General features: G+C 41.3%; 1 protein-coding gene across 3 annotated transcripts in view; it reads left to right on the top strand.

Moving 5' to 3' along the window:
* CACHD1 (cache domain containing 1) overlaps positions 1-24,829 on the top strand; it is a 113,381-nt gene that overhangs the window by 83,414 nt on the left and 5,138 nt on the right. For 2 of the 3 annotated variants that reach the window (XM_087731647.1, XM_087731648.1), the window contains 17 exons: positions 691-924; positions 3,501-3,650; positions 4,209-4,332; positions 4,842-4,959; positions 7,813-7,981; positions 10,030-10,172; positions 10,777-10,958; positions 12,657-12,767; positions 16,779-16,901; positions 19,127-19,226; positions 19,349-19,465; positions 20,863-21,023; positions 21,744-21,830; positions 22,044-22,160; positions 23,123-23,274; positions 23,666-23,827; positions 24,700-24,777. In XM_087731647.1, the coding sequence (XP_087587773.1) occupies positions 691-924; positions 3,501-3,650; positions 4,209-4,332; positions 4,842-4,959; positions 7,813-7,981; positions 10,030-10,172; positions 10,777-10,958; positions 12,657-12,767; positions 16,779-16,901; positions 19,127-19,226; positions 19,349-19,465; positions 20,863-21,023; positions 21,744-21,830; positions 22,044-22,160; positions 23,123-23,274; positions 23,666-23,827; positions 24,700-24,777 (2,328 nt within the window). Of the gene's footprint in view, positions 1-690; positions 925-3,500; positions 3,651-4,208; positions 4,333-4,841; positions 4,960-7,812; positions 7,982-10,029; positions 10,173-10,776; positions 10,959-12,656; positions 12,768-16,778; positions 16,902-19,126; positions 19,227-19,348; positions 19,466-20,862; positions 21,024-21,743; positions 21,831-22,043; positions 22,161-23,122; positions 23,275-23,665; positions 23,828-24,669; positions 24,778-24,829 lie in introns of those variants that run through there. The other variant, XM_087731649.1, reaches the window with a different exon arrangement.

Raw genomic sequence — 24,829 nt, 5'->3', positions numbered from 1 at the left:
GACTTAAAAGTGAAGTTAAATATGAAGATCATGCACATAGTAATACGGGATCCTGTGCTTTTTCCAGCAAAGCATTTTTAATAAGAAGGCTATATGTTGTATTGCTAAAAATTGCACAAGGACTCTAGCCAAGGAAACTAATACTTAAGCTAATGTATCATTTGACTGTAAATTTAAATACTCATTTGAGACCTAATGTGTACAAAAGTCTTTGATTTGTCTGCAGGCATTGAGCCTGGGACTTATGTAAAATGTGAAACTTTAATGCTTAAGCTAAAGAACAAAGCCTGTTATCTCCAAGGGTGTATAATATGCTCCCGGTCCTTTATGTGGACTAGCCACCGGTGGAGAACAAAGAGCTGTCCTGTGGATTTATGGGCCACATAAGTCTTTGTTAAAAGATCTTATTTAAAGCAGTGATGTGAACAGCATGTTAAATTTTTGAACCGTGCAATAGTATGTGAGATGCAGTCTTATTAAATTTTGTACTAGCTAATTACTTTTCCTAAAACTGTACTAGTCTTTCAGCACTTTATCAATAAAATCAGCCTATAGTATATTCAGTCCTACAGTATAGCATATGTATCATTTTGCTTTTGTTGACAATACCTTAGAGTAAGGTACAGAAGTCTTGATGCAAAGTAAGCTGCTTCTGTCTCCTTCCTTCTATTTCTCACATCTCTGTTTCAGAGGGAGTGACAGGTTTGAAGGAACTGGCCTTTCTGCGAGACCTGGCAGAGCAGAACTCAGTGAAGTACGGGGTGCCGGACCGAACAGCCCTACCTGTGATCAAGGGAAGCATGATGGTCCTAAACCAGCTGAGTAACCTGGAAACTACAGTTGGCCGATTCTACACAAACCTCCCCAACCGAATGATCGATGAAGCTGTCTTCAGTCTGCCTTTCTCAGATGAAATGGGAGATGGTAAGTGCATACACTGAATGTAGGTATAAAAATGTTAGAGATTAGGTTCATTTTTGCTTACATATTCCTAAATATACTGTAGTCTTATAAGGTGATGCTTTTAGGTGTGTTCCCAAGGCAAATGTAAAATTAGCCTTTCATGCCAGTAGGTGTTTTATCTGCAGAAGATCTAGTTATGAAAAAAGTGATAATAAGACATCAATTCAGGTTGGATTCTCAGGGATGAAATTTGTTCATATATACGTGTATGTATACAGTATCTGTAATTTAATTTGTGGAGAAAAATTCTTTGTACTTGAGGGAAGCAATCCTGTCATGTTGAAATGACAGCCGTGACCATGCTGCACCATCACAGCGTTTGTTATTTCAGTACTTCTTAGGTCTTACAGGTAGACTCAGGGAATTGCATAGGTCCCCACAGTGGAGGAGCGAAAAAGTTATTATCGTTTGAGCCTCCCTTTCCTGTGGAGCCATGCATGTGACTTTTGAGTTATCCTTCCTGCTGGAGTTCTGTTTTTTCTGTCTTTGCACCCCAAGCAGTGGCTCTTCACAACTAGTTTAGCATCCGTTCCCTACTGCCGTTCGGTAAAGGTGGGGATGCCGGATACTGGCAGTCAGACCTCCGTAAGAGGGGGAAGGCAACCAGCTTACCAAATGGCACAAATTATCCCAAATGTGCTGTCCTTAGCTCTTCCTTTAGCTTCAGCATGCTTGGTCTGCCCCCAGCACGAGACGGGACGGGAAGGCTGAGCTGGCTGGTGATGGCTCGGACAGTCTGGAGCAAGGGATACGCTGAATTTAGTGGAAGCCTGATGACAATTTTTCCACAGACTGTGGATGCATCCTGAAGAATATCTTAACGCAGCAGATGTCTGTAGTCTGGTTCTCCCGTCAGTTTCTATTTTATGCTGATGTGGTGGGAAAGTGTGTGGATCTGCCCTTTTCCCTTAAAACTAGATGCCACGTTACCAAACACTGTGCGTTCAACTTGATCTGATCTCACCACTACATCCAGTAATGGGAGAGAGTGAAGGTGTAGATATCGAGAGACTTCTGGGAGCATACCAGCATGTGTATAAGATGATGCACGTGTAAGAAATGAAGAAATTAGACGGTTTAATTTGTGCTGAGGATAAGCATGCAGTGCAGGGTGATCCTATTTGGGTTCTTGCCAGGGGCAGGTTCAGGAGGTAGGGAGCGGTCTTAGGCTGCTCCCACAGTGCTGGCAGAGCTCCCCCGGCTGGACACACACCCAGCCGTGGGTCCCACTGCCTGAGCTAGCATTTGCTTAAGTGTCATGAGTTGTAAGCTGCAGTGCTGCTTCTGCTTTTACCTTTGGGATCTTGTGCCCTTCCTAAAGCTCAGCATACACGCTTGGAAGGTCGGAGCTATAGGGTTTACCCCTGCTAGTTCTTGGGCAGCTCACCTGACATTTCTCTAGCGCTGTTCCAGTGCTCTGTAAAGAGATGTGACCATCACGGTGACGTTAGGAAATACATCAATGATTTTATATTGCATTGATAATTGAGCAAATTCTGTATTTCTTCATTCAGGACTTTGTGTATTCTTAGTCTCAGCTAGTATGTAGGAGTAGTTGAGGGTTATGCTGAATAGTTTTCAAGGGCTGCTGAGTTTAGGTTCTATGTTTGCCTTGTGCATTGAGTCCCAAAACAAATTCAAGACTATTCCTGAGCAAATCTTTTCTGAGTCAGAATGCTTGCTGCTTTCTGCATGTCCTAACCTTGGTAATTAAGCTGTATTATTACTCTCTCACAAAGCCATATCCAAGCATAATGGAAAATTTGAGCAACAGAAGGATTAGAAATGGTGCAATAGAGGAGGTTTGTCTTACATAAATATCAAAGGGTACTTAAAAGCTTGTACATGCAAATGAATTTTATATTGGTTTGAAGGAAAAGAGTCACTGAGTTTCCAAATAGCAGTGGTGTAGAAAGTAAGAGAAATAAGGTATTACTGCGAGTTCTTACCTCAGGCACAAGATGCGTCGCAAACCATTGTGTAATTGCGGGTATGATTCACAATACAGCGGCTGTATAGGGATTTAGTCAAGCAGAGAAGGTTTAATATTCTGAATATGCAATTAGATGAGCAATAATTCATCCCTATTGTTGCTTTACAAGTACAAATTCTCTTCCTCCCTCCTCCCCCTATTTTTTGAATTGCCTTAAATGATGTTAAAGGAAGAAAATACTATCTTGGCTTTTCATGCAAATGCATTTCTTACCTGTAAGGCATCCACTTGTAGACTGACAAAAACCCCAAAACATTAATTGTGGTGTGTATCTTAATAAATCGATTAAATGTACCTTAGGTCACTATCAGAAACATAGAAATTAACTAGTTAGGGAGAGTGGCTAAAAACAGCCAGACATGACAGATAACCTGCTCAGCTTCCCTGTAGGCGTGCCAGTTTTTGTCCATATTCCAGCAAGGAATATGATATAAAATTTAATTGTATAATATTTTGAAATGATAAAGCGCATGCTCTGTTTCCTCTAAAAATAACTAACTAGATGATATTGCAGATGGTTTTATGTTATTTCTCTCATTCTAAGGCCTGATAATGACTGTAAGTAAACCGTGTTACTTTGGAAACCTGCTGCTAGGGATTGTTGGAGTAGACGTTAATCTCGCATATATCTTGGAAGATGTCACCTATTACCAAGACTCCTTGGGTTCCTACACTTTCCTCATTGATAATAAAGGTAACTTTTTGGCTCAGATAATCTCTTCTAGTCCCACTGCGATTAACCGTCAAAAAGAAACTCTTAATTCTCATGTCTCTAAATAGTCTATAAGTAACAAATGATAGTATTTATTAAAAGATTAATTGAATGTTGTTTGGTTAGTTTTGCCTGAGAGTTGCCAGACAGCTGGAGACTGTAGGTGGATTCACGACTTGAAATTTCTGTACTGGAGTTTTGATGTGGAAATGCTTGCTTGCTGTTGAGATTTTCTACATGTGTAATATAGAGGTTTTCTATATGTGTGGGGCAAAAGACAAAACTGGTGTATATGTGTGTTCAGCTCTTTTGACCCCCGCCTCTTTATTGCTTGGTTCATTGACCTGTCTTTCATTTGCAACTTACCAAGTTGTTAGTTTGCAACTTCTTTGATGATAATATTGCTTGTTCACTTACATTTGTTAAACCTTTGTAAAAATTGTATGTAGTTACTGTATTCTTTTTTTTTTCCCCTGTAAATATTCATCCTAGACTCAGTTGTTATAATGCATTCAATGTCTGGTTTTGTGTGTTTTTTAGGATACACTCTTATGCACCCATCCCTCACCAGGCCCTACCTGTTGTCTGAACCACCGCTCCACACAGATATTATCCATTATGAGAACATTCCTAAATTTGAGCTGGTGCGCCAGAACATCCTTAGGTAAGGGACTGGGGTGCAAGTCCAAACATTAGCAGTCCTTAGGGCATCAGAATTATTTCTAGAGGAGTTTTAAGAGAATATAAGGTAAAGTTCCTTTTCCTACAATATCTAGATACTTGGATGGATTCCTCCCCCCCCCCCCAAATGCAGAACAGTTCTGGTTTGGTTTTTCCTCCGACTTTATTCATTTTATCATTTGGTGTGCTAAGCAGTGGTTTCCACAGCTGATCTGGGGGATATTCTTTCTAATGTCTCTCTTCCATGTCAGGAAGGTTTTCCACTATTTGGTCTGGGTTTTTCTTTTGTCTTATCTGAGTATGTGTTTTAACCCAAAATGTGGTGGTACACAAATGCATTTTCAGCATACATACACTTTTTCTTCACCTAAGACAGATAACAGTTAATCTCTTCATATCTTACAATATTTTTATAAGTGTACAGTAGATGGGTTTTGCATCAGAGCTTTTCAGTGTTTAATAAAATGCTGTATGTTATATTTGCCAATCTAGCATTCCCCTGGGCAGCCAGATCATTACTGTTCCTGTGAACTCCTCACTGTCTTGGCATGTAAACAAACTGAGAGAAGTTGGAAAAGAAGCCTACAACGTCAGCTATGCCTGGAAAATGGTAAGGAGTAAAAGTGAGACTGTTGCAGGATGGCATAGAGTAAGTTAATATATTGAAGAGTACGTTAATGCATCGAATATAGTGAAGCATGAAATATTGCTACATATTGAAGTATGAAAGGTTTGAATTACTCAGAAACTGCATGAATGTGGGGGTGTTTTGTTCCAGTGAAGAACCAATGAAATTACCATTTCAGGTTTGTTACCGTGTCATCTTCAGAGATGTGTCTGTATGGATATGTGTGTGCTCTTTCTTCATGAAGGCACTCATAAGACATATGTAATGTACAGTTACATAGAGATTATATTCGTGCTTTCCCAATGGAAGTAAAGCTATACTCTTCTGGATGTCATACTGCAAGCCAGGTGACACATAAATACCTACCAGAGACCACATTTCAATACAGTGCTGAGGCAAAGTTTAATATTAAGTCATTCTTTTGCTTAATGCTGCTGTTATGTTTGTGGCAGAGTAGTATGATCCATTGATTAATACAATTGAGAAAATGTCCGCTTCTCATTCTGATACTATCTTGTTGCAGAACTGTACCAGTAGCCAGTGTTGATGTTTGCTGTAATTTAACATTTCTCTTACAAACATTAGTTATATCGAAGCTTTCGTTGAAACTGAGTACGAAGTGTATGCAACAGGCTATATTAGTAGTTGTAAGAGCTTTAAGAGAGCTTCTGACAGCTGTCTTCCTTTCTTCAGTTTTGAACATATCTGAACACTAATCTTGACCCAGGGATTAAGATGGAATCTAAGGTTAAATATAATCCAGGTGAATTTCTCTGATGCCAGAAATAATTGGCTACTTCTTTGTGCCAGCCAACTTAGGAGGGTACTTGTGGATCATTTCACAGCATTAAGTTAAATCCAACCTAAAAGTTCAAGCTGAGCAGTTTTAAGAGATTAAATCTGTCATTGTGTAACAGAAATTCACATAGGAGGGTGTCTGGAGCTGATTTTCTGATGTTGTAATGCTACATTAAATGTCAAACACCCTTGCAGAGCAGCTGGGCAACTCCAAGTTTTGTTAGTCTGATGTACTATAGGATACTTAAAATACACAAACCAGTAAATTATGTGACATATGCAGCAGCACACAATTAAGAGTGGTAATGATAAAATCTTGGTTTTGAGAGTTAATTTGTCCATATTCTTCATAATGGGAATACCAGTGTGTTTTTATCAACTGTGAACCTGAAGCCTCTCCTCTGTTTATGACACTTCAAAAAGTATCCATGAAACAGTGTTAGAAATTATTGCAAATTGAGGAACAAAATGAAAGTCTTAATGCAGTCTTTTTTCCTGAAAACTAAATATTTTTCTTTTGTGCATAGACTGTGGAAAAGTGTTTTTTTTTGGTTTTTGTTTTTTTTTTTGTACAACCTAGTGGCTCCAGTACATACAGGATAGTTACAGACTGGAATGTGGATGTATGGAGCTGAGTTGCTGTGATCAATTCTCTACCCTGCATGGAGACCAATACGGCTTGGAAGCTTTTATCTGCACTCTGTTTTCTGTAGGATCGAGTCACAGAATCATAGAATCACTTAGGCTGGAAAAGACCTTTAAGATCATCAAGTCCAGCCATTAACCTAGCACTGCCAAGTCCACCACTAAACCATGTCCCTAAACATCACATCTACCCATCTTTTAAAGACCTCCAGGGATGGGGACTCAACCACTTCCCTGGGCAGCCTGTTCCAGTGCCTGACTACCCTTTCAGGGAAGAAATTTTCCTAATATCCACCCTAAACCTGCTCTGGCTCAACTTGAGGCCATTTCCTCTAGTTCTGTCGCTTGTTACTTGGGAGAAAAGACTGACCCCCACCTCACTACAGCCTCCTTTCAGGTAGTTGTAGAGAGCAATAAGGTCTCCCCTCAGCCTCCTCTTCTCCAAACTAAACCACCCCAGCTCACTGCTCAGCAGTTCCTCATAAGACTTGTGCTCCAGACCCTTCACCAGCCTCATTGCCCTTCTTTGGACACGCTCCAGCACCTCAATGTCCTTCTTGTAGTGAGGGGCCCAAAACTGAACACAGTACTGGTGGTGTAGCCTCACCAGTGCCGAGTGCAGGGGGACGATCACTTCCTTAGTTCTGCTGGCCACACTTATTTCTGATACAAGCCAGGATACTGTTGGCCTTCTTGGCCACCTGGGCACACTGCTGGCTCATATTCAGCTGGCTGTTGACCAGCACCCCCAGGTCCTTTTCCACTGGGCAGCTCTCCATCCATCCACTCTTCCCCAAGCCTGTAGCATTGCATGGGGTTGTTGTGACCCAAGTGCTCGACCCGGCACTGAGCCTTGTTGAACCTCATACAGTTGGCCTCGGCCCATCGATCCAGCCTGTCCAGGTCCCTCTGTAGGGCCTTCCTACCCTCCAGCAGATCAACACTTCCACCCAACTTGGTGTCATCTGCAAACTTACTGAGGGTGCACTCGATCCCCTCGTCCAGATCATTGATAAAGATATTAAACAGAACTGGCCCCAACATTGAGCCCTGGGGAACACCACTTGTGACCGGCTGCCAACTGGATTTAACTCCATTTACCACAATTCCTTTGGCCCAGCCATCCAGCCAGTTTTTTACTCAGCAAAGAGTATACCCGTCCAAGCCATGAGCAGCCAAATGAGTCCATATTAGCTACTTTGAAAGGGAATTGTCTGTTTCCAGAGAGAGTGGGAGCTGTGATCCTTGAGAATATGGTGAAGTCTGGTGCTGCCTTCCAGAACTGGACAAGATGGGCAATTAAAGAAAAGAGAATGAATTCTAAATAGAAAATAAGTTCTGTAACACTTCCACCATTTTGTTTAAGTTTGATGACTTGCCCTTGTTTTTCAGGTCCAGGACACATCCTTTATTCTGTGTGTTGTGGTGATACAGCCAGAAATACCTGTTAAACAGCTGAAGAATCTCAACACTGTCTCCAGTAGCAAGCTCCTGTATCATCGACTGGATCTGCTGGGCCAGCCGAACGCCTGCCTGCACTTCAAGCAGCTGGCTACCTTAGGTAAAGCTTTCTTGCAGTTCATCTTGACCTTGTGCGTGTTTCTGTGGAGTGTGGCAGTAGGAAGTAAAACTCTTCTCACAAAACACTGGAAATACTCTCCTTTTGAGATGCTTTTATTTCCAGGCCTGATTGCTCTAATCAGCCATACTTTCTTATAGCTCTTCATTGATCATAGCTACCCTGCTCAGTGGGGAGCACTTGTGTGGGTGAAGGCAGTGAGACTGCTCATCAGGGTACGAGAGAAATGCACTGTGAGTCTTGCTCAATCAAGTTCCCAGAAAGTGGAGTGGGGAGAGTGAGAGGTGTCTCACCAAGCTTAAAACTAAGTTCTCCTCTCTTGGCTGTAAAGCAGGTTATTGACAAATAACATAAGTAGGATGAAGTCCCAGCCAGTTGTGCAGGATTACTTTTTGAATTTGGATTTATGCAAGTTTTTCACTACCATAAGTGTTTAATACCATCGATCCATGTGAAGTGAGAAGTTATGTCTGTTGGGGGAAACGGAGAACTCTTATGGTGTGATCGTTTGCAGACCCTCCTTACCTGCTTAAAAATGCTCAGGTTACTGACGCATTCCTGCTTTTGATAAGCTAAACTGATTCTACTCTACCTGACTAATTTCAGTAGTTGCTCAAACATTACTGGAAAGAGGGAGAGTCTATGTGGCAGTATAAGTTCTAGTGTCTGGAAAGGATAGAGAACTTAAACATAATATATCCTAAGAACATAGAAGTTTTTTTCATATAAGCATCATAAGTTGCAAGCTTTCATATTTAAGTATTAATCTTGGGGGGTTTTGCTAAAATCTGTGCTGTATTATAAGAAGTTCTGAATTAACTGCTTTTGTTTTTAGCAAGGCTTGAAGGTCTCATGGTGGATTAGCGGCACATTTGTGATATTTTCTTAGCTATATTGCAGTACCACAATAGCTAAGTGAGATTAGACTGGAGGAGTTATGGAGGAACTTGACAAAACCTATGGAAATTACTTTGCCAATTGTTTAAAATACAGGGTTTTTTCTTTCTTTAATGTGGTGCCTAGTCCTGATTATCTTATATCCAGAAAGACAAGATATAAATGGAAAATATCCAAAAAACGCAGTACTAAGCTGACAAGTGGAGAAACTTCATGCAAAGCAAAACGCAATCACATCAGAATATTTGGTCTGGGAAGCAGATGAAGGACTATAATAGAAGTTCATAAGTGATGACTGCAGTACATATGGTTGCTGGATGTATGGTGATGTGTTTTAGAGGAATGTGAATAAAAGCAGAACACTTCACATACGCCAGTGAAATTTTTCCTCTGGAGACCATTACACACAGGGAAATCAGGTTCCATGGGTCAAATATTCAGAAAAGTCATTCTTCTCAACCTTCAGCCCTGCATCATCATAATCGTTTTTCTTTTTAAAAAGAAAAAGCTGTCTGGTATTGCAGTTTCTGCACAATGAAAGTTTACTTTCTAGTCTGTTCTGAAACTACATTTTTATTGGTAGGCTCCCTTTTCTGTGCTTGTAATTCTCCATTTGTTCATTATCTGTAACTGGAAGTGCTTGTTTTCATTTTCCTCTGCCATATCTAACCTAAACTTGGACAATTAATATCTTCTTCTTTAGAACGAAATCTTTTCTTAAGGGAAAACAGCTTCTGTAATCTTTCAAAAAGTAGTAATTTAGAAATTGTTTAGACTTTGAGAACGAAGGCATGAACATTTACCAAATAACACGTGGAGATCAGAGTAAGTGGACTAACTTTGTGACTTCTGTATTTTGAAGCAAGAAAGGTAGTTAATGTGCAACGTAAGTTTTGTCAGTGCCTGGGGAGGCAAGTTGTGCTGGTAAGCGCTTTGGTTTGGATGGAGAACTTCACGTTTCCTGCCCTCGCTCACAGTCCACCCATGACCTGAGGGAGCTGTGCGCTTTGCGTACTGAAGTGTGGGAGAGTGGAGGAACAGGGAAGGGGATACCCTTTCGTGGTACAAATGGATTTACTATCCAATATGTGCAATTCATTGTCCTTAACTTTCTCATATTTTCCTGGTTTTAGAAAGCCCTACGGTAATGCTCTCTGCGGGCAGCTTCTCTTCTCCATACGAACATCTCAGCCAGCCTGAGACGAAGCGGATGGTGGAGCATTACACAGCATACCTCAGTGACAACACGCGCCTGATTGCTAATCCTGGCCTTAAGGTACGTCCTCGATGCTGACTGCTCTGGTCAGCCCTGGAGACCCTGGTTTCTGCACGTCGCACGCCTTCATCTAGGAGGGGAGTACCTGAAACATTGATCTCCTGATGCTCATAGGGTTATGGATTGGTGGTTTGCAGTGGTGTTCCCATGCCTGGAGAGATGGCCATGGGCTTGAAGGCCCAGAAGAGTGGAGAGAGGAGGGAGAGGGGTTTCTCCCCAGGAGGGGGGAAAAAGTTGATAAGCAGCTATTGAAATGAACACTAGAAAAACTAAAGCTGCAGTAAATTCTTAGCGGAAATATCTTTGTGTTCTTAGGCATATAAATGAGAAATTTCTATTTGGTGTGCAAGTGGAGCAGTATTTATATTTACGTGAAGTAAAAAGGCAAATGCTAAAAGCCTCAGAGATAACGACAACAATATTTCACTATAATAAGCTTTTCCTTTGCTTGGAATGTGCCAGATCCATCTGGTGTGAGGAGACTTTAAACAAGTAATTGAGTTTAGATGATCTCCGATCGCTCTTTAGGAAACCCTGCGAGCAGCTTATTATCTTTTCATGCAAGTCTTAGAGGAACCCTGCTAGGTCCGTCTTTGTTTTGCAGTTCTCTGTCAGAAATGAAGTAATGGCTACCAGTCACGTCACAGATGAATGGATGACACAAATGGAAATGAGTAGCCTGAACAGTTCTATTGTGCGCCGTTACATAGCAACCCCCAATGGGGTGCTCCGAATTTACCCCGGTTCCCTCATGGACAAAGCATTTGATCCCACCAGGAGACAATGGTGAGTTTTTAGGGTCCCGTTATCAAAGCTTTGGATAATCTTGGAGGGCAATAAGGAAAATATTTGGTACTGATTTCATAGCCTGTTTTTTTTTTTTTTTTTTTATAGCCAGCTAGAAACTATTTAACTAGAAATGTTTTCATCGTGGGTAAAAGGCTTGGTACTTAAATACAGCTAGTTAAAACCTTTATCGGTTCTAATTTCAATGCTTTTTATTTTAAGTGATAGTTTCTGTTTCATATCCCTGCTATGGCAGATGGGAATACAAATATTCAGAAAATGAGCATCCCCTTTAGGGATTAGCTAATTCGGGAGAGTTTTCAGCTCCTTGTGCCATTTTTGGTTGTTAATTTTTTAGTCTTGTTGTTTGTTTACAGCGGGTTTCATTGCTAATTTAAAGTAGGAATTTGCTGGCTTGACTGTGCACTATTAATTATGCACCAGCATCTGATTTGGGAAAATATTTGTATACATTACAAATGAGAGCCTGAGACATGAGAGCGCTCTGGAGTGTGTTTTGACATGTGTGCTTTGTTGAAAGGAGCCAGCCAGGTGCTGCTGCACAGTGACACTGGGAAAGGCACCAGCCAGCGCCGGGTCCCAACCCTCCAGCTGTACCGGGAAGGCTCTGAATTGCTCCTGGCATTGGCCATGCTGTAGCTCTCCTGACCCATGTTTTCCCTGAAAAAATCATTACCATAGCTACTGATTAGTTTTTTCAGGGTTTCTTCCTTTTTGTTGTTGTTTATGTTTTTGCTGCCAGATAAGATGACGGAATTTTGCTCTCTCTTTTTGTAGTGAGATAAACAGGGTGCATTGATGTTGTAACTGAACGTGCTTTTACAATCCCTTGTCTCCATTTTAAAAGCTCTCAAATTATTTTCATTATTGTTTTTGGGAGGGAGTTTTTTTGCTTTTACACTTCACTAATTTTTTTCAAACCATGGTTTTGAAAAAGCCTCCATATGCAGCATGCCATAGTGTCTTGTTTTTTATATAAAGCCAAATGGCAGTGTTTTGGAAAGAAGGTGCAAGCAAAGCACTAGTAATAGAGTAGAATTCAGTCACTTTCACAGTGCAGTCCAGACTCATGGGTTAGTATACTGGGAAGCAAAGTAATAGGTTTTTCATACACAAAAGTGTTTCGAACAGTTGGAATGTTTTATAAACTTTCTTATGACAGTAGAAGATACTTGAGATGATTGTAGTTCGTGTTATGTTGACAGTAAGTTTTAAAAGAGAGTGTAATTTGTAATCACTTTCTGACATCTTCGCAGATTTTCATGTGTGAATCCTGCCTATAGGACGTCCTTTCTCCTGTGTTTGCAACATAATAATTGGGCCAGTGTTTGCTTTGAGTTTGAGACACCACTGGCACTAAGTCATAAGTTGTTCTGGGGAAAAATGTCTAAAATGACATTAAATGTATTCTATGCAGAAGTAAATTGAGCTTTTTTTAATGCAATTGTATGTACTGAGGAACCATTTATTGAGCAAGTCTGTTTTAGCTTTGGGTCCTAATCATACTTAGATACTTGTTTAATATTAAGAAACATTAACTTCGTAGCACACTGTTCACAGTGTGCAGAATTCAATGTTTGTCTGTTTCTGCAAAATCAAGGATACTGTCTTAAAGTTTGCAGTAACCATTTTTTTTTTTTTTTACTAATTGTGAGTGTTTCTTTTGGCTGCCCTTAGGTACTTGCATGCAGTGGCTAATCCAGGACTAATTACCTTTACTGGTCCCTACTTAGATGTTGGAGGGGCAGGCTACGTCGTTACTATCAGTCACACAGTCCATTCTTCCAGGTAAATGGTGTTTTGAGGTTTATGTCAAGCAAGAATACTCTCAGTTACCAACTCCTTCATGTTCAAGAACTGAAAACCAAACCTGGTTTTAAAGTGCTTTTGATAGAACATGATATAACCTTGTGTAGATTCAGTGGAAACACTGAAACACTGTGAAAAATCCATGGTATATGAATAGGTTTATATTCTGTAGCTTTATTCATATACAAATAATAACAGCATATAGAAAAAAAGATTGATTGGTGAGAATGTGCTCCTGGATGAACATGACAGGGACCTAGGAGGAGAGGGATTGCTTTCATTAGGCAGTTTGGGATATATTCCCTCTCTGCTAGTAGTCAAACAGACTGACTACTTTTTTTCATCAAGACAGCTAATCTCTAAATTTCCTGAAGTTACTCACACTCCTGAAGTTGTATGTACCAGGGTGATGTTTGGAAGGGAATAAGAGGTGAAAGCTGATCTACTTAACTGCACATAGAGGTCAGTCCACAAGGCAGTTTTAATTAAAGGTCTGTCTGTCCGTACTCGAGAAATTGGGGGAGCTCCTCGCCTGGGCTGTTTAAATTCAGCACTTAAGGACAGGGGCTTTCGGGAGGAAGAAGAACTTGAGGAGAAGCCTGTAGACCTTCAACTGCCCTTACAGGATTGCAGAAAAAAAATCAGAGTGGAAACAATAGCCCATGCCTTTGGGATCAAAACCAAAATAAACATCATAGCCATGTAGGAAGAAGCATTTTCTTTATTAATTAGTCTTCTATGGTTTAAAAAAAGGAAAGGGGAAATTCTGATGTATTGTCATTCAGTGTTGATCAAGAGAATCTTGGCATTTCCTTTATTCTCAGTACAGTGTAATATTACCACCAGGAGAAATGGAGTCAGTCTCTCTATGAACATCTTCTCAGTACTGGAATGACCCTGTCCTTGAGGACCAGACTTTTTTTGTTTCAGCTCCCTCCTGGCCCAGCCTAAGGCTGAGGTTTGGTGTGAGATGTAGGCTGTTTAAAGGAAGTCAGTTTATAGAATATGTACTAAACCTTTCTAGCATAAGCTCTCCCAAGTTTCAGAAATGGTAGTTACTCGTTTTGTTTTTTACACGGAATCTCTTCCAAGACTTTCGCTGAGCATGTGGCTTCTGCACACACTCCATCTAAGACCCCACCAGTACAAAGGTAACTTCTAACGTTGCGCTGGTAAATACAGATCACAAAGCCAGCAGAGCCCGGGACACTGCTTTTCTACTCGTCTCAGAGACATCTCGGCTTTGTTTGGGATTTCCCACCACAGGACATCTGCCTGTCTTTTTTGGCAGGAGTATTATCAAGCCTAATGCCTGCATGGTGCTTCTCACAAGGGAATTTACTTAAGGGAAATAAGCACTTTTGTAAGAAGAGAAGTGCAATTAATCAAAATTCTGATTTTTATCTAGTAAGAGATGGTTTAGTTAGCTTTAAGAGCTTAAAGCTCATGTGGGTTATTAGAACATGATTAAAGAATGGTTAAACAAAGTTTGGCAGATGTGAGTGTGATTCCTGGGTAAATATGACCTCTAAAGCTTATAGTCACATGCGGTTATAATCCCCAAAGAGGTCTTAGTTTAAAAAAAAACAGAGGGCTGGGGGAGGAGTCAGTAGAGTTAATAGGCATACTGGTATTAGTAACTGCTGTGTGGGTTTAAATAACAACATGAGTTTATCTGGAACTTACGTTTACCTCTCATTCCCTTTTTATGTAGATATCATTTCTATTTTGGAGGCTGGGAATAGAAGATTCATGCAAGATGTTATTTAATACAGCTTGCATCAGCAAACCAGAAGGATTTAATGCTTAATAACAAAGCTAAAATATTTACAGCGTTCCTAGTGGCTTTTTGTGTATTAGGACAGAGCAGTAACTTCATAGCTTGATGTCTTGTCACATACAGTTAAACATATCTGTGCTGCTTCACTGTCATCCTTTTTCCCATTCCTTCTCCATGAAATGGGTAATGTTAAAAATAAATTAAATGCAGGTTTTTAGAATCTATGTTTATAAATCTGCAAATTAGATTTGACTACATCTTCACTGTACCTCTTTAAAAGCAAACAAACTTTTCAGTCCAGTAAACAGAGTTGGTTTTACATGGATTGGGGAGTTGCCAGCAGCCTCAACTTTGTATAGTCCAGCTATGCCGTTCAGTTATCTTCTTTTTCTAAACATTTTTATTCCTATCTTCAGAGATAAAATTATTTAGAAGAATAAATTTTGAAAAATAGTAAGTCAAAGGTGTCTCCTTTGTCATCAACATAAGGCTCACATCGGTCCAAAATAGCAGACCCTGCGATTTGAGGATGAGCTGATCATTCTGCATCCTTCAGGGATGTCTCACTGTCTGGCTGTGCCATCTCAGTGCTGCAGGAAGCAATCTTTGAGAATTTGGGTGTTAGAAATGTAGGAGTGATAGGGATTGCTCAGTAGCCTCAGGCTACTGCAGACCACCACATAATATAATAATTTTCACAACCTGCCATAATAAATATTAGTTATTTTCCTTTGTTATTATATTGGAAGGCTTTTGTTCCAGAATCTCGCTGTTCTGATGCCCAGCTGCCCAGTGGGGATTTGCGTCTTAGCTCAAGTGCATTGATTCAGGAGGTCTCGTGTATCTGGATGTTTCTCCTGAGGGGAAGGTGGGAATTTGCCAGGACAGGAAGTTTTGGGAAAATAACAACATAAATAGAATATAATTTCTATTTGGAGCTTTCAGCATCCAAATGGTCTCAGCCAAATGTCAAGACTGTGCTTCTTCCAGGAGACCTCTTGCAATTGCTTCACTGACGGTGAGGAAAGTTAAAATGATACGACTGAGCAAAAGTAGCACTTTTTTACCTTTATAGAGCTGTGAGAAAATACACTTCCATACATTAGCCTGAGACTGTTTTGTCAGTCTTTGATGTATCGGTTGCTAAGACGACTGTGTATATTCCCAAGCTGGTGTGTAAAAATAGGAACACAAGCACATTTTCAGTGTGGGCGAAACATTGCAATTCACAGCAGCTCTTGCTGCCACTGCTGGTGAGCATCCACAGAGACTCCGGGTTCTGCTGTTTCCCTAAACGTTTATTTTATGGTTGCCCTACATTAGGGAAAGATACTGAATCAGAACATTTGTTAAGTGATACGGTTTTAAATGTCACTTGGCTCTCTGTAGGCAGTGGGAGGCAGTGTCAGGTTAACATGAATTACTCTTGTTTAATTCCAGCTAGCACGGATAACTGGCCTGTTAGTAGGATGTGATTTGAAGCATTTAACACGGTGCTCACTAACTAGCACCTGAATACCACTTAGTTACGTGGTGCAAGGTGACCTCATTCATGTCTGTACCTTGGCCAGCTTTTTTTTCTGGCTGAAATTCTTAATTGCTCCTACACTTCGGAATTTTAGGGATTTAGCAAAATCTCTATGGCAGCTTCATATTCAGGTCCTAACGCTGGGGACAGAGCAAAGAGAAGCAGTGCAGAATGTAAACCCCCCGCCACAAGGCGGTGGGAATTTGGGTCCTAGAAATACAGGAGCTGCGTCCTGCATTCATTTGTATGGGTAGGGAATTTTTAATCCTAATTTGTGTTGCTAAATATTAAATGTCTACAGGTAGTAGGGGTATATGTAAGCGTTGAAGGAGAACAGCCCATGGGGAGAAGGGTCAGTTCCTGGGTGTGATCCTGTCCTGGGCTGTCTCCTTTCTCTTCCGTGTGCTGGTTGTATGAGGTGCAATTTATGTGGAGCGGCTTCAGGATTTGCAGCAAACAACTAACTGTTAAGACACTGTTCTCTCTGTTTACAGCTGCTATAACTGTTCATTTAAACACAAGCAGGATGAACTGAGCTTCAGTGTGGAGGTGTGGATTTGAGCTGGTCATTTATATGCCAGGGAAGCCAGTCCTCTTTTCAAGTAGGGAACTGAGTAATTAAAATATTAATTATTAATACAGCCAGGAAAGCCTTTTTCCTTTTTTCCTCCCCTCTTTGCAGTGCACAGATGTCTTCAGGACATTCGGTGGCAGTAATGGGCATTGACTTCACCCTGCGATACTTCTACAAAGTTCTCATGGACCTGCTGCCAGTTTGTAACCAAGACGGAGGAAACAAAATAAGGTAAGCTGTTCCTTCCAGGCAATAAATATGTAAAGACTTCTCCCCCCACCACCACCTTTAACCAGATGACCCAGAGATCCAACTTAACTTTTCTAGGATTCTGTTACTTGCAATGTCTGTTCTCTGATTTCCACTAAAATTTGTGCTTGTTCTTCTTATAAAGATTACGTGGACTTTTTTGTTATTCAAAACCAAACTGTCATCAGCTAAGTAAGCAGTCTGCAGGAATAAGAAAAAAACAGAAGATAACTGATTATTTTTTTTTGTTATATTTAGACTTCACTGAAATCCTGGGCAAAAAAACATTCTTTATTAAATGAACATACTTCCCATTCTCTTCTCTTTGTTTTCATTTTACCTATTTAGTTACTATGAGCATGTAATAACGATGTATTATCTCTAGTTATTTTAACTATCATTATTAAAATATATTTTTGTTATCTTTTTCTCAGAAATACATGGCACAGCACTAGCCAGAAGAAGTCTTATTCAATCTGGAGTATCTAATTTTATTTGGACCTATGTGTATCTTAATTGTTCCTCTTTCCTTTACCCTTTTTTGAAAAATCACACGGGTGGGGGGCAGGGGTAGATGCTGGTTTGGATCTGGAGTAACTTGATAACATGGTTTGGGCATTGTTGTTTCTTTGTTTGTTTTTAAACCTTAAATTTGGGAAGGGAAGTGGTTTTCTGTCATCCTCCCAGTTCTTTTCTGGTTTGGTTTGGGTATTTTTTAATGTATTTTATGGTGTATTAAAAAAAAAAATAATCAGGATTTCTGGTTTGGCATTCCTTCACCCCAGCTAAAAACTATTAAGAATCAATGGGGTCGGATGCGTTATTCTGTTTCTACCTTCCCTAAATGAGGAATTTCAAGCATATTGTTAAATACTTTGTTAGACCATTCTAACGTAGAAGCCGGATCTAATGCTTACAGCCTCTGCGTAAATGCACGCAGGTACTAAGAGACAACTATTCTAACTATCTGGCAGCCATTTGGTTTTTTTACTGTATCTCTACTAAGCTTTTTTTCTCTGCGGTCATTCTGGGTAATCACAAGCCTACTCATTCTCCTGTTTCCTACCTCATCTTTCAGAAAAAAGAGAAAATGCAACATCACTACATGAATTTCTAATGCAAAACCCAAACAGTTTGGGGCAGTAAAAAAAATCCAACTAAGTTTTCATGACTCCTTTGTATACCTAAAGTGTACAGTCCCATCTCTTCTATACTGATTGCTTTAAATAATATCTGCTCTCTCCCTCCATGAGCTGATGTAGGTAGAGCTTTACATAGCAGACTGCCATGGGAATCTCAGACTTTAAAGCCACCCGAAGTGTCCGCCGGCCCCAGGCAGGAGGCCGGGGCAGCGACGCAGCTGCGGGGCCCAGCCAAAGCCCCGCTGCGCAGGGGGACGTGGCTGCTACCCCGCTGAGCTCTTCGGGAGCATTGAGTGGCCGCATTAACCTCCTCCCATCTCCCTTCTGCGGCCACCTATTCTCTTGACCTTGGCGCAGGCTGTGCCGTCCCCGGTGCCGCTTGCTCCTCCGCCTTCCCCAGCGCGGCTGTCTGCGGCTATGGAAACGGGAGATGCCAAAAACGTTACGGATTAATACCTTCCAGCACACTCATTTCTAGATAGGGACACAGATCCGACATCATTTCCCTGAGATCACACGGGAAGCTAATGGGAAGAGCTGAAAAGGGAGAGGAAAGGTTGGGAAGGCTGAGAATGAAGCAGGAGTGATTTATCTCCCAGTTAAAATTGAATTCTAAAGGGGGAGGTCATTAAAGGAGAGTGTGAAATCTCTGTTTAATTAGTAACATAGTAGATTAATAAACTGTTAAAGCTTTCCAGGTTCATTATGCTTCATTTATTTCTGGATCTTCCTTGACCAGACAAGACAACGCACTGATGGGTTTTTCTTTCTGTTTCTATCAGTTCCATTTTCAAGTCCTTGATGGTCTAGGCTGGCTGTAACAGTAACAGATTTAAAAGCTTCAGGGAAATACCTGATATATTCTTTAAAGACATTTTGTAGTGAATTTGTTTAATGGTCCTGTTATTTTAATAAATGGAAGCCTTTAAAAATTCTTCCTCCAGCTGTAAATCTAAGATTTAATTTAAATTTTAAATTTAAGATTTAATGTTTTACTTCACCATATTTCTCTAAAGCCTGAGGAGGTCTAATGGGAGGCTCTGCGCTTTGTTTGTTGTGGGGCAGGTGCTTTATCATGGAGGACAGAGGGTACCTTGTGGCACACCCAACCCTCATTGATCCCAAAGGACATGCACCGGTGGAGCAACAGCACATCACGCACAAGGTCTGGCTCCTTTTTTCTTGGTTTATTCCTACCTTTTCTAATTTCTGAGGTGGTAAGGACTGTAGAGAAGCTGCCGTCTGTGTCCAATTTCAAAGGCATAAAATCCTCCATTTTTCACTTAGGAGCCTTTGGTAGCAAATGACATTCTGAACCACCCAAACTTCGTCAAGAAAAACCTCTGCAACAGCTTCAGTGACAGAACAGTTCAGCGGTTTTATAAATTTAATACCAGCTTAGTGGTAAGCGTGTTTTTCTGTTTTATTTTGCTTTTGAATGTACTTTGGTTGGGTTGGGTTTCTTTTGGTGGAAACGCAAATCGTTGCCAGGATCAGCAGACGAGGCTCAAAGCCAACCTTCCGTGTGGATTGGCCTCCGTTTACCCTCTCCAAACACAAAATCAGTGATCTGGACTGCACAAACTGTGCTTGCATGAGGAGTCAGTTGACATACAAGGGATTATGGATGTGATTGCTGGCCAACTGTGGTTGATGTCTGCAAAGTCTCATCCAGCATCATGAAAATAAGTTCTCGGTCGCTGGGTGAGGAGTTTCCAGCAGTAGTTGGGAGTTTTTGTTTTGGATCCTCTCCTGACCTCTGGCTTCCAACTCTGACCAGTGTCATGTCCTCCTGTGACACAGGTGGTAAAGGTCTCTAATAAATTACCTTTTAGCTAGGTGACCAAATAAATGCATTTACTGATGCAACTTGCATGAGCATTTGCAGAGTGCCATTTGTCAAACTGCAGTCTTTGGAGATGTGAATGCTCTGTGGTCCCCACGGGTTGTCTCTGAGCTTCCTCTTGTGCCGAGAGTACTAAGCCAGGGGCTGTCATCTCTCACTGCGCCGTGAATGCCAATTGCAGCGCCACAGATCTGTCCTTGCAAGATCACTGCAGAATTATTCAAAAGATGTTAAGCTCTGTGGGAGAAGCCGCTCTTTAAATAATACTTTTCAATTATTACTGGGAGGAGAAGTTGGGAAGTGAGCGTCAAAAATATTTGAAAGTTATGTCAGAATACGTTGATTTATGTCAGGTAGGCTTAAACGTTTTCCCCACACTTGAAATGCAAAATAGAAAGCGTATTACTGTAAAGGAAATTGTATAGGACAGAACAAAAACTTAAGATTGTGGCATGCAAATAGGAATCGGGAATGAGTCTGCCTGACAAATAGATCACAGCTGTACAGTGCTGTGGTGTATTTTTTTTTTTTATAGTACATGTGCCAGGAAGTTTTCAACAAGTCATGCTGGTGCCTCCCTGTCAGAGCAGAGCATCTTTGCGGAGGTCACCGATGGCTGGCACAGTGGGGATGGCTTGGTGAGTGATGTGAGGGAACGAAATGTAACCTGCTGTCAGTGGGATATTGGACTCAACGCTGCTGCCACATCTCATAATGTTTACAAGCTAAGCATGTTTTTTTCTATCTTCAGCAAAGTCTTTCCACCCAGCAGTAGCTTGGAAGCAAAACTCAACAGGTTGATGAACAGTTTTATAAGCCTCTTATTTGTGAAGGCAGCATTCCCAGGCATGTGTTCCCTCAGCTCTGTAGCTTTCCTTGGAAGGGGGAAAGTCTTCAGCTCCCTAAAACAATGCGTTTCTTTCTACACCATTGACGCTATTTGTTTTTTTCCTAGGGTGATCTGACAAACCTTGTGCATGGCAGTCACTGCTCCAAGTACAGGCTGACAAGAATCCCGGGCACCAACGCCTTTGTGGGAATCGTCAATGAGACCTGCGATTCACTTGCTTTCTGTGCCTGCAGTATGGTAGACAGGCTCTGCCTCAACTGCCACAGGTGAGCAGGAGATGGGAAATGAACGGGCTGCTCTGGACATTTACTTCTTCCCTCTTTCTTGATTCAAGGTTTATAAAACCATTTCTTTTATAAGCTAAATGAAAACACGCAGTGCAAAACTGAAGTGAAAACAAAATAGTTACTTTACCTGTGCTATCTGTAAGAGGCATGGTGACTTAGCATACCTCTAATCCTTCGCCATATTGTCAGTGTATTAAAACACGGGGTAGTTTGTTCTTGATATGTTTGGGCAGATAAAGTTAAAAGACCACGACAGATTCAGTTTCTCAGGGGCAGTTACCTGTGGTTCAGGCCCCTTGTTCTGGCGTATTAATAGCCATGATTTTATGTGGTTTGACGTAGTTTTTCATTGAGGGGATCCTGGTGCTTGCCAGAGGTTTTGTCTACACCAGCATCGCTACGTGTTTGTTGCACTGGCAAGAAGGATCCTTGGATCTAGATCTGAGACTTATCCAGGGCTTGTCTGCTTTTTAAATTTCAGGGGGTGGGTAACAGATCAGAGAGGCTCTGTTATTATCTTGTTCTCAGTCCCAGTGCAGAATAGAGCAATCCCTGTGTTCCTGGGGGAAGGAGAAGGGTTACTGAACAGCCATGTGAATGCTGTTCTCCATGGTGACCTGCTGGTATGGACCTGCACTGTGGGGTTAAAATCATGGTGCAATGTCTGATGCATTTTCTGTGTGTTTTCTGCCCCTGAAGAATGGAACAGAACGAATGCGAGTGCCCTTGCGAGTGCCCTCTGGAGGTAAATGAATGTACTGGCAACCTCACTAACGCCGAAAGCAGGTAAGAACGACCCTCCTCTCATGGAACAGCATGTGACAGATGTCAATTAACAAAATTGCTTATTTGTTCATGCTAACTTACAGGTGATACAGGATAGAATAGACAGTATTTTTCGTATAATTAAGCAGATGATAGGTAAAAATGGTTTTTTTCATTGATTGTGCTTGGACTGCTTTTATAATACTTTTTGCTTTACTTTTTGCCCCAATATAGGAATCCGAGTTGTGAAGTTCATCAGGAGCCAATGACTTTCACAGCAATCGATCCGAGCCTGCAGGATGCTCTCCCGCAGTGCATTAACACTCAGTGCAATCAGAGAACAGCAAGCGGGTAAAGCGTTTTCCATGCCTCAGAATATCCTGTGTTCTTGAAATACTTAAGTGAAAATAGCTCTTCCTTACATGTTTTAAAGAAAAAAAAAGAAGAGAAGGGAAGAAAGGTATGATGCCAGAACGAGATATTATAGCACACACCAATGATGACATGATGCTGCAGTGCAGAAACAGAAGACCTCAGTATTCCCGTTTGAGTCACATGACACCATTAATAGGAAACAAATGGCTTTCCCATCACACTTGGAGAACCGAGGGTTGTGCAAGTGGAAGATTTGCTGTTGAAAGGACAACGAGTTCTTCCTTTTAGCAAAATGGATAGTGCTGCTATGTTTGTCTGCCTTCTGGAGGAATGCGTGGACTAAAGCGTTCACAGAAAGTAGACAGTACTTTCACAGTGGTGGCTTTGGAGCACATTAGAGATGGCAGCTGCCTGTCAGCTTCTGGTTTCCTGCTTCTCTGTTCTACTCCTGGCATTATGTAGAGAAGCTTGAGGGCTTATTTCTTTTTTGCTAGTTATGAGTCATCTCCAGGGAACTGAGATTGCTAGAACATATTGTGCTCTGCCCAGACTTTCCAAATCCTTTCTTCCATCTTCCAAAGGACTGCAGAAAAAGGGTGGAACCGTAGTCAGACTCCACCATGCTGAGAAATGCCTTATTGGAGGAGTTACAAGTAGGAAGTTCTTCCTTTGCTCAGGCTGAGTGATGGAGGAAAAAACCAAAGCAAACAGACTTGGAAGATGCGTGCTGAAGATGCAGCTTCCCTGTCTAACTTCCCTTGTGGTACTTGAGCATTTTAGTGAGAAGTTTTTGGGTGGCCAAATATTATGTATGTGAGGCTTTACAGATGATTTTTGGCCTCCCTCTGTCCTGCGATTCTAAAATAGACTGAGCTATGCCAAATGAGAAGTGTTGGACTTAAAAGTAAACGTGGTCTTCTTTCGGTTTTAATTTTCAGGGATTGCTTTGGTGTGTTGGACTGCGAGTGGTGTATGGTAGACAGTGATGGGAAGACTCATCTGGATAAGTCCTATTGTGCCCCTCAGAAGGAATGCTTCGGTGGCATTGTGGGAGCGAAGAGCCCCTACGTGGATGACTTGGGAGCAATAGGTAACTCTGCCTTTCTGAACAGATGCTGCATTTAACTGTATTCAGTAACATGCACTTTCAGTGTCAGAGCATGCTTCGCATAACACATTTCTCTTATGCTAGTGGTAAACATAAATAGTACATCAGGCAGTAAAGAAGTAGCATCAGGCCTGTTGTGTGTATTACGTTTTTGAAAATACTGATGTGTAGCTGAGTGTAGCTATACATTCCTGTCTTTAAGATGTACTCTCTCTGAATTTCTTCTCCTGTTTAAAGTGTGCTGTCCTGCATGTGCGCAGTTAAGCACCTAGAAAGCCTTCGAGATCTTCTCTAATCTTCAGAGATGTTGATTTAAACCTTTCTGCAGAGCATTTATGGTTTTTTTCCCTCTGTTTTGTCACTTTTGATTTAGGAGATGAGGTAATCACTCTGAACATGATCAAAAGTGCACCAGTCGGCCCAGTGGCTGGAGGCATTATGGGCTGCATTATGGTGCTTGTCCTAGCAGTATACGCATATCGCCACCAGATACATCGGAGGAGTCACCAGCACATGTCTCCTTTGGCTGCGCAGGGTGAGCTGATAACTCTTGAGAGAGAAATAGTAGGGTGGGAATTAAAAACAAACCAAAACAAAAACCAAAAACGAAACAAAAAATCCAAAACCTCTCTCCTTGGTTTTGTTTCAATGCTTCACCCCGTTTTATTTCCATTTTGCCAACCCTTATAAAACTTAGGTCTCGCCCAGGGTGCTTGTGTATTGCTGCCCTCTCCTGGGTGCAGCCAGACCTGCTGCCGCCCGAGGAGAGTCTGCCCAAAAATCTTAACATGAAGTTCTTGTCAGGAAGCTGAAGTTACACTTTTTCTAGCGCTAAAATGATAAGCCGAGCTTCACAGCTTTCTTGGACCTTGTCATAGCACACCGATCACATATGTTTATTTCTGCACAAGAGTGGTGCTTTTGGGAGTATTACAGTTTTCACGTCCTTTCTGCTTGGGCTGTATGGGACATGTCTTTTCTTACTTGTGTTCCCGGCATCTGGTCCATGTGATGTTCATGGAATATCTGTACATAGATAAAACAACTGAAGGCTGAGAGACAAAACTGTGTTTGGGAGAAAGGATACTGGTAGAAAGATACAGAGGTGAGAAGTGTGATCAGGGCTAATTACCTCTATATTTTATTATACCGTGTCTCTATTTTGAATTAGTTCACTTTCTTCAAAACTTTAAAGCCTGTTCCTTGCAGGGGGAGGTGGGGTGTGTCATTTTCCTAGTACCCCTAGCCCCATCTATCTTGGAAAAAGAGTACACCAAGCTCAGACTGCATCTCTTCACACAGTAAAGCAAAGTGCTTCCACTATATTACCAGGGTGACAGCCGTTAGTAAGATGATCCAAAATTTTTCTCTTAACAGTTGCATTTTTCTGTTTGTAATGGTGTGTAGAAATGTCAGTGCGTATGTCGAACCTGGAAAATGATAGGGATGAGAGAGACGATGACAGCCATGAAGACAGAGGAATCAGTAAGTACCAAATCACTTTGCAGTAAAAAAATGTTAGATTAAATGAGGCATT

This window comes from Nipponia nippon, unplaced genomic scaffold, assembly GCF_047370975.1.
Source record: "Nipponia nippon isolate SJK-2023a ecotype South Korea unplaced genomic scaffold, ASM4737097v1 scaffold_5, whole genome shotgun sequence".
In the NCBI taxonomy this organism is placed as follows: domain Eukaryota; kingdom Metazoa; phylum Chordata; class Aves; order Pelecaniformes; family Threskiornithidae; genus Nipponia; species Nipponia nippon.
Note: the sequence above shows the minus strand (reverse complement) of the source record. Positions and strands in the feature narration are given on the sequence as shown.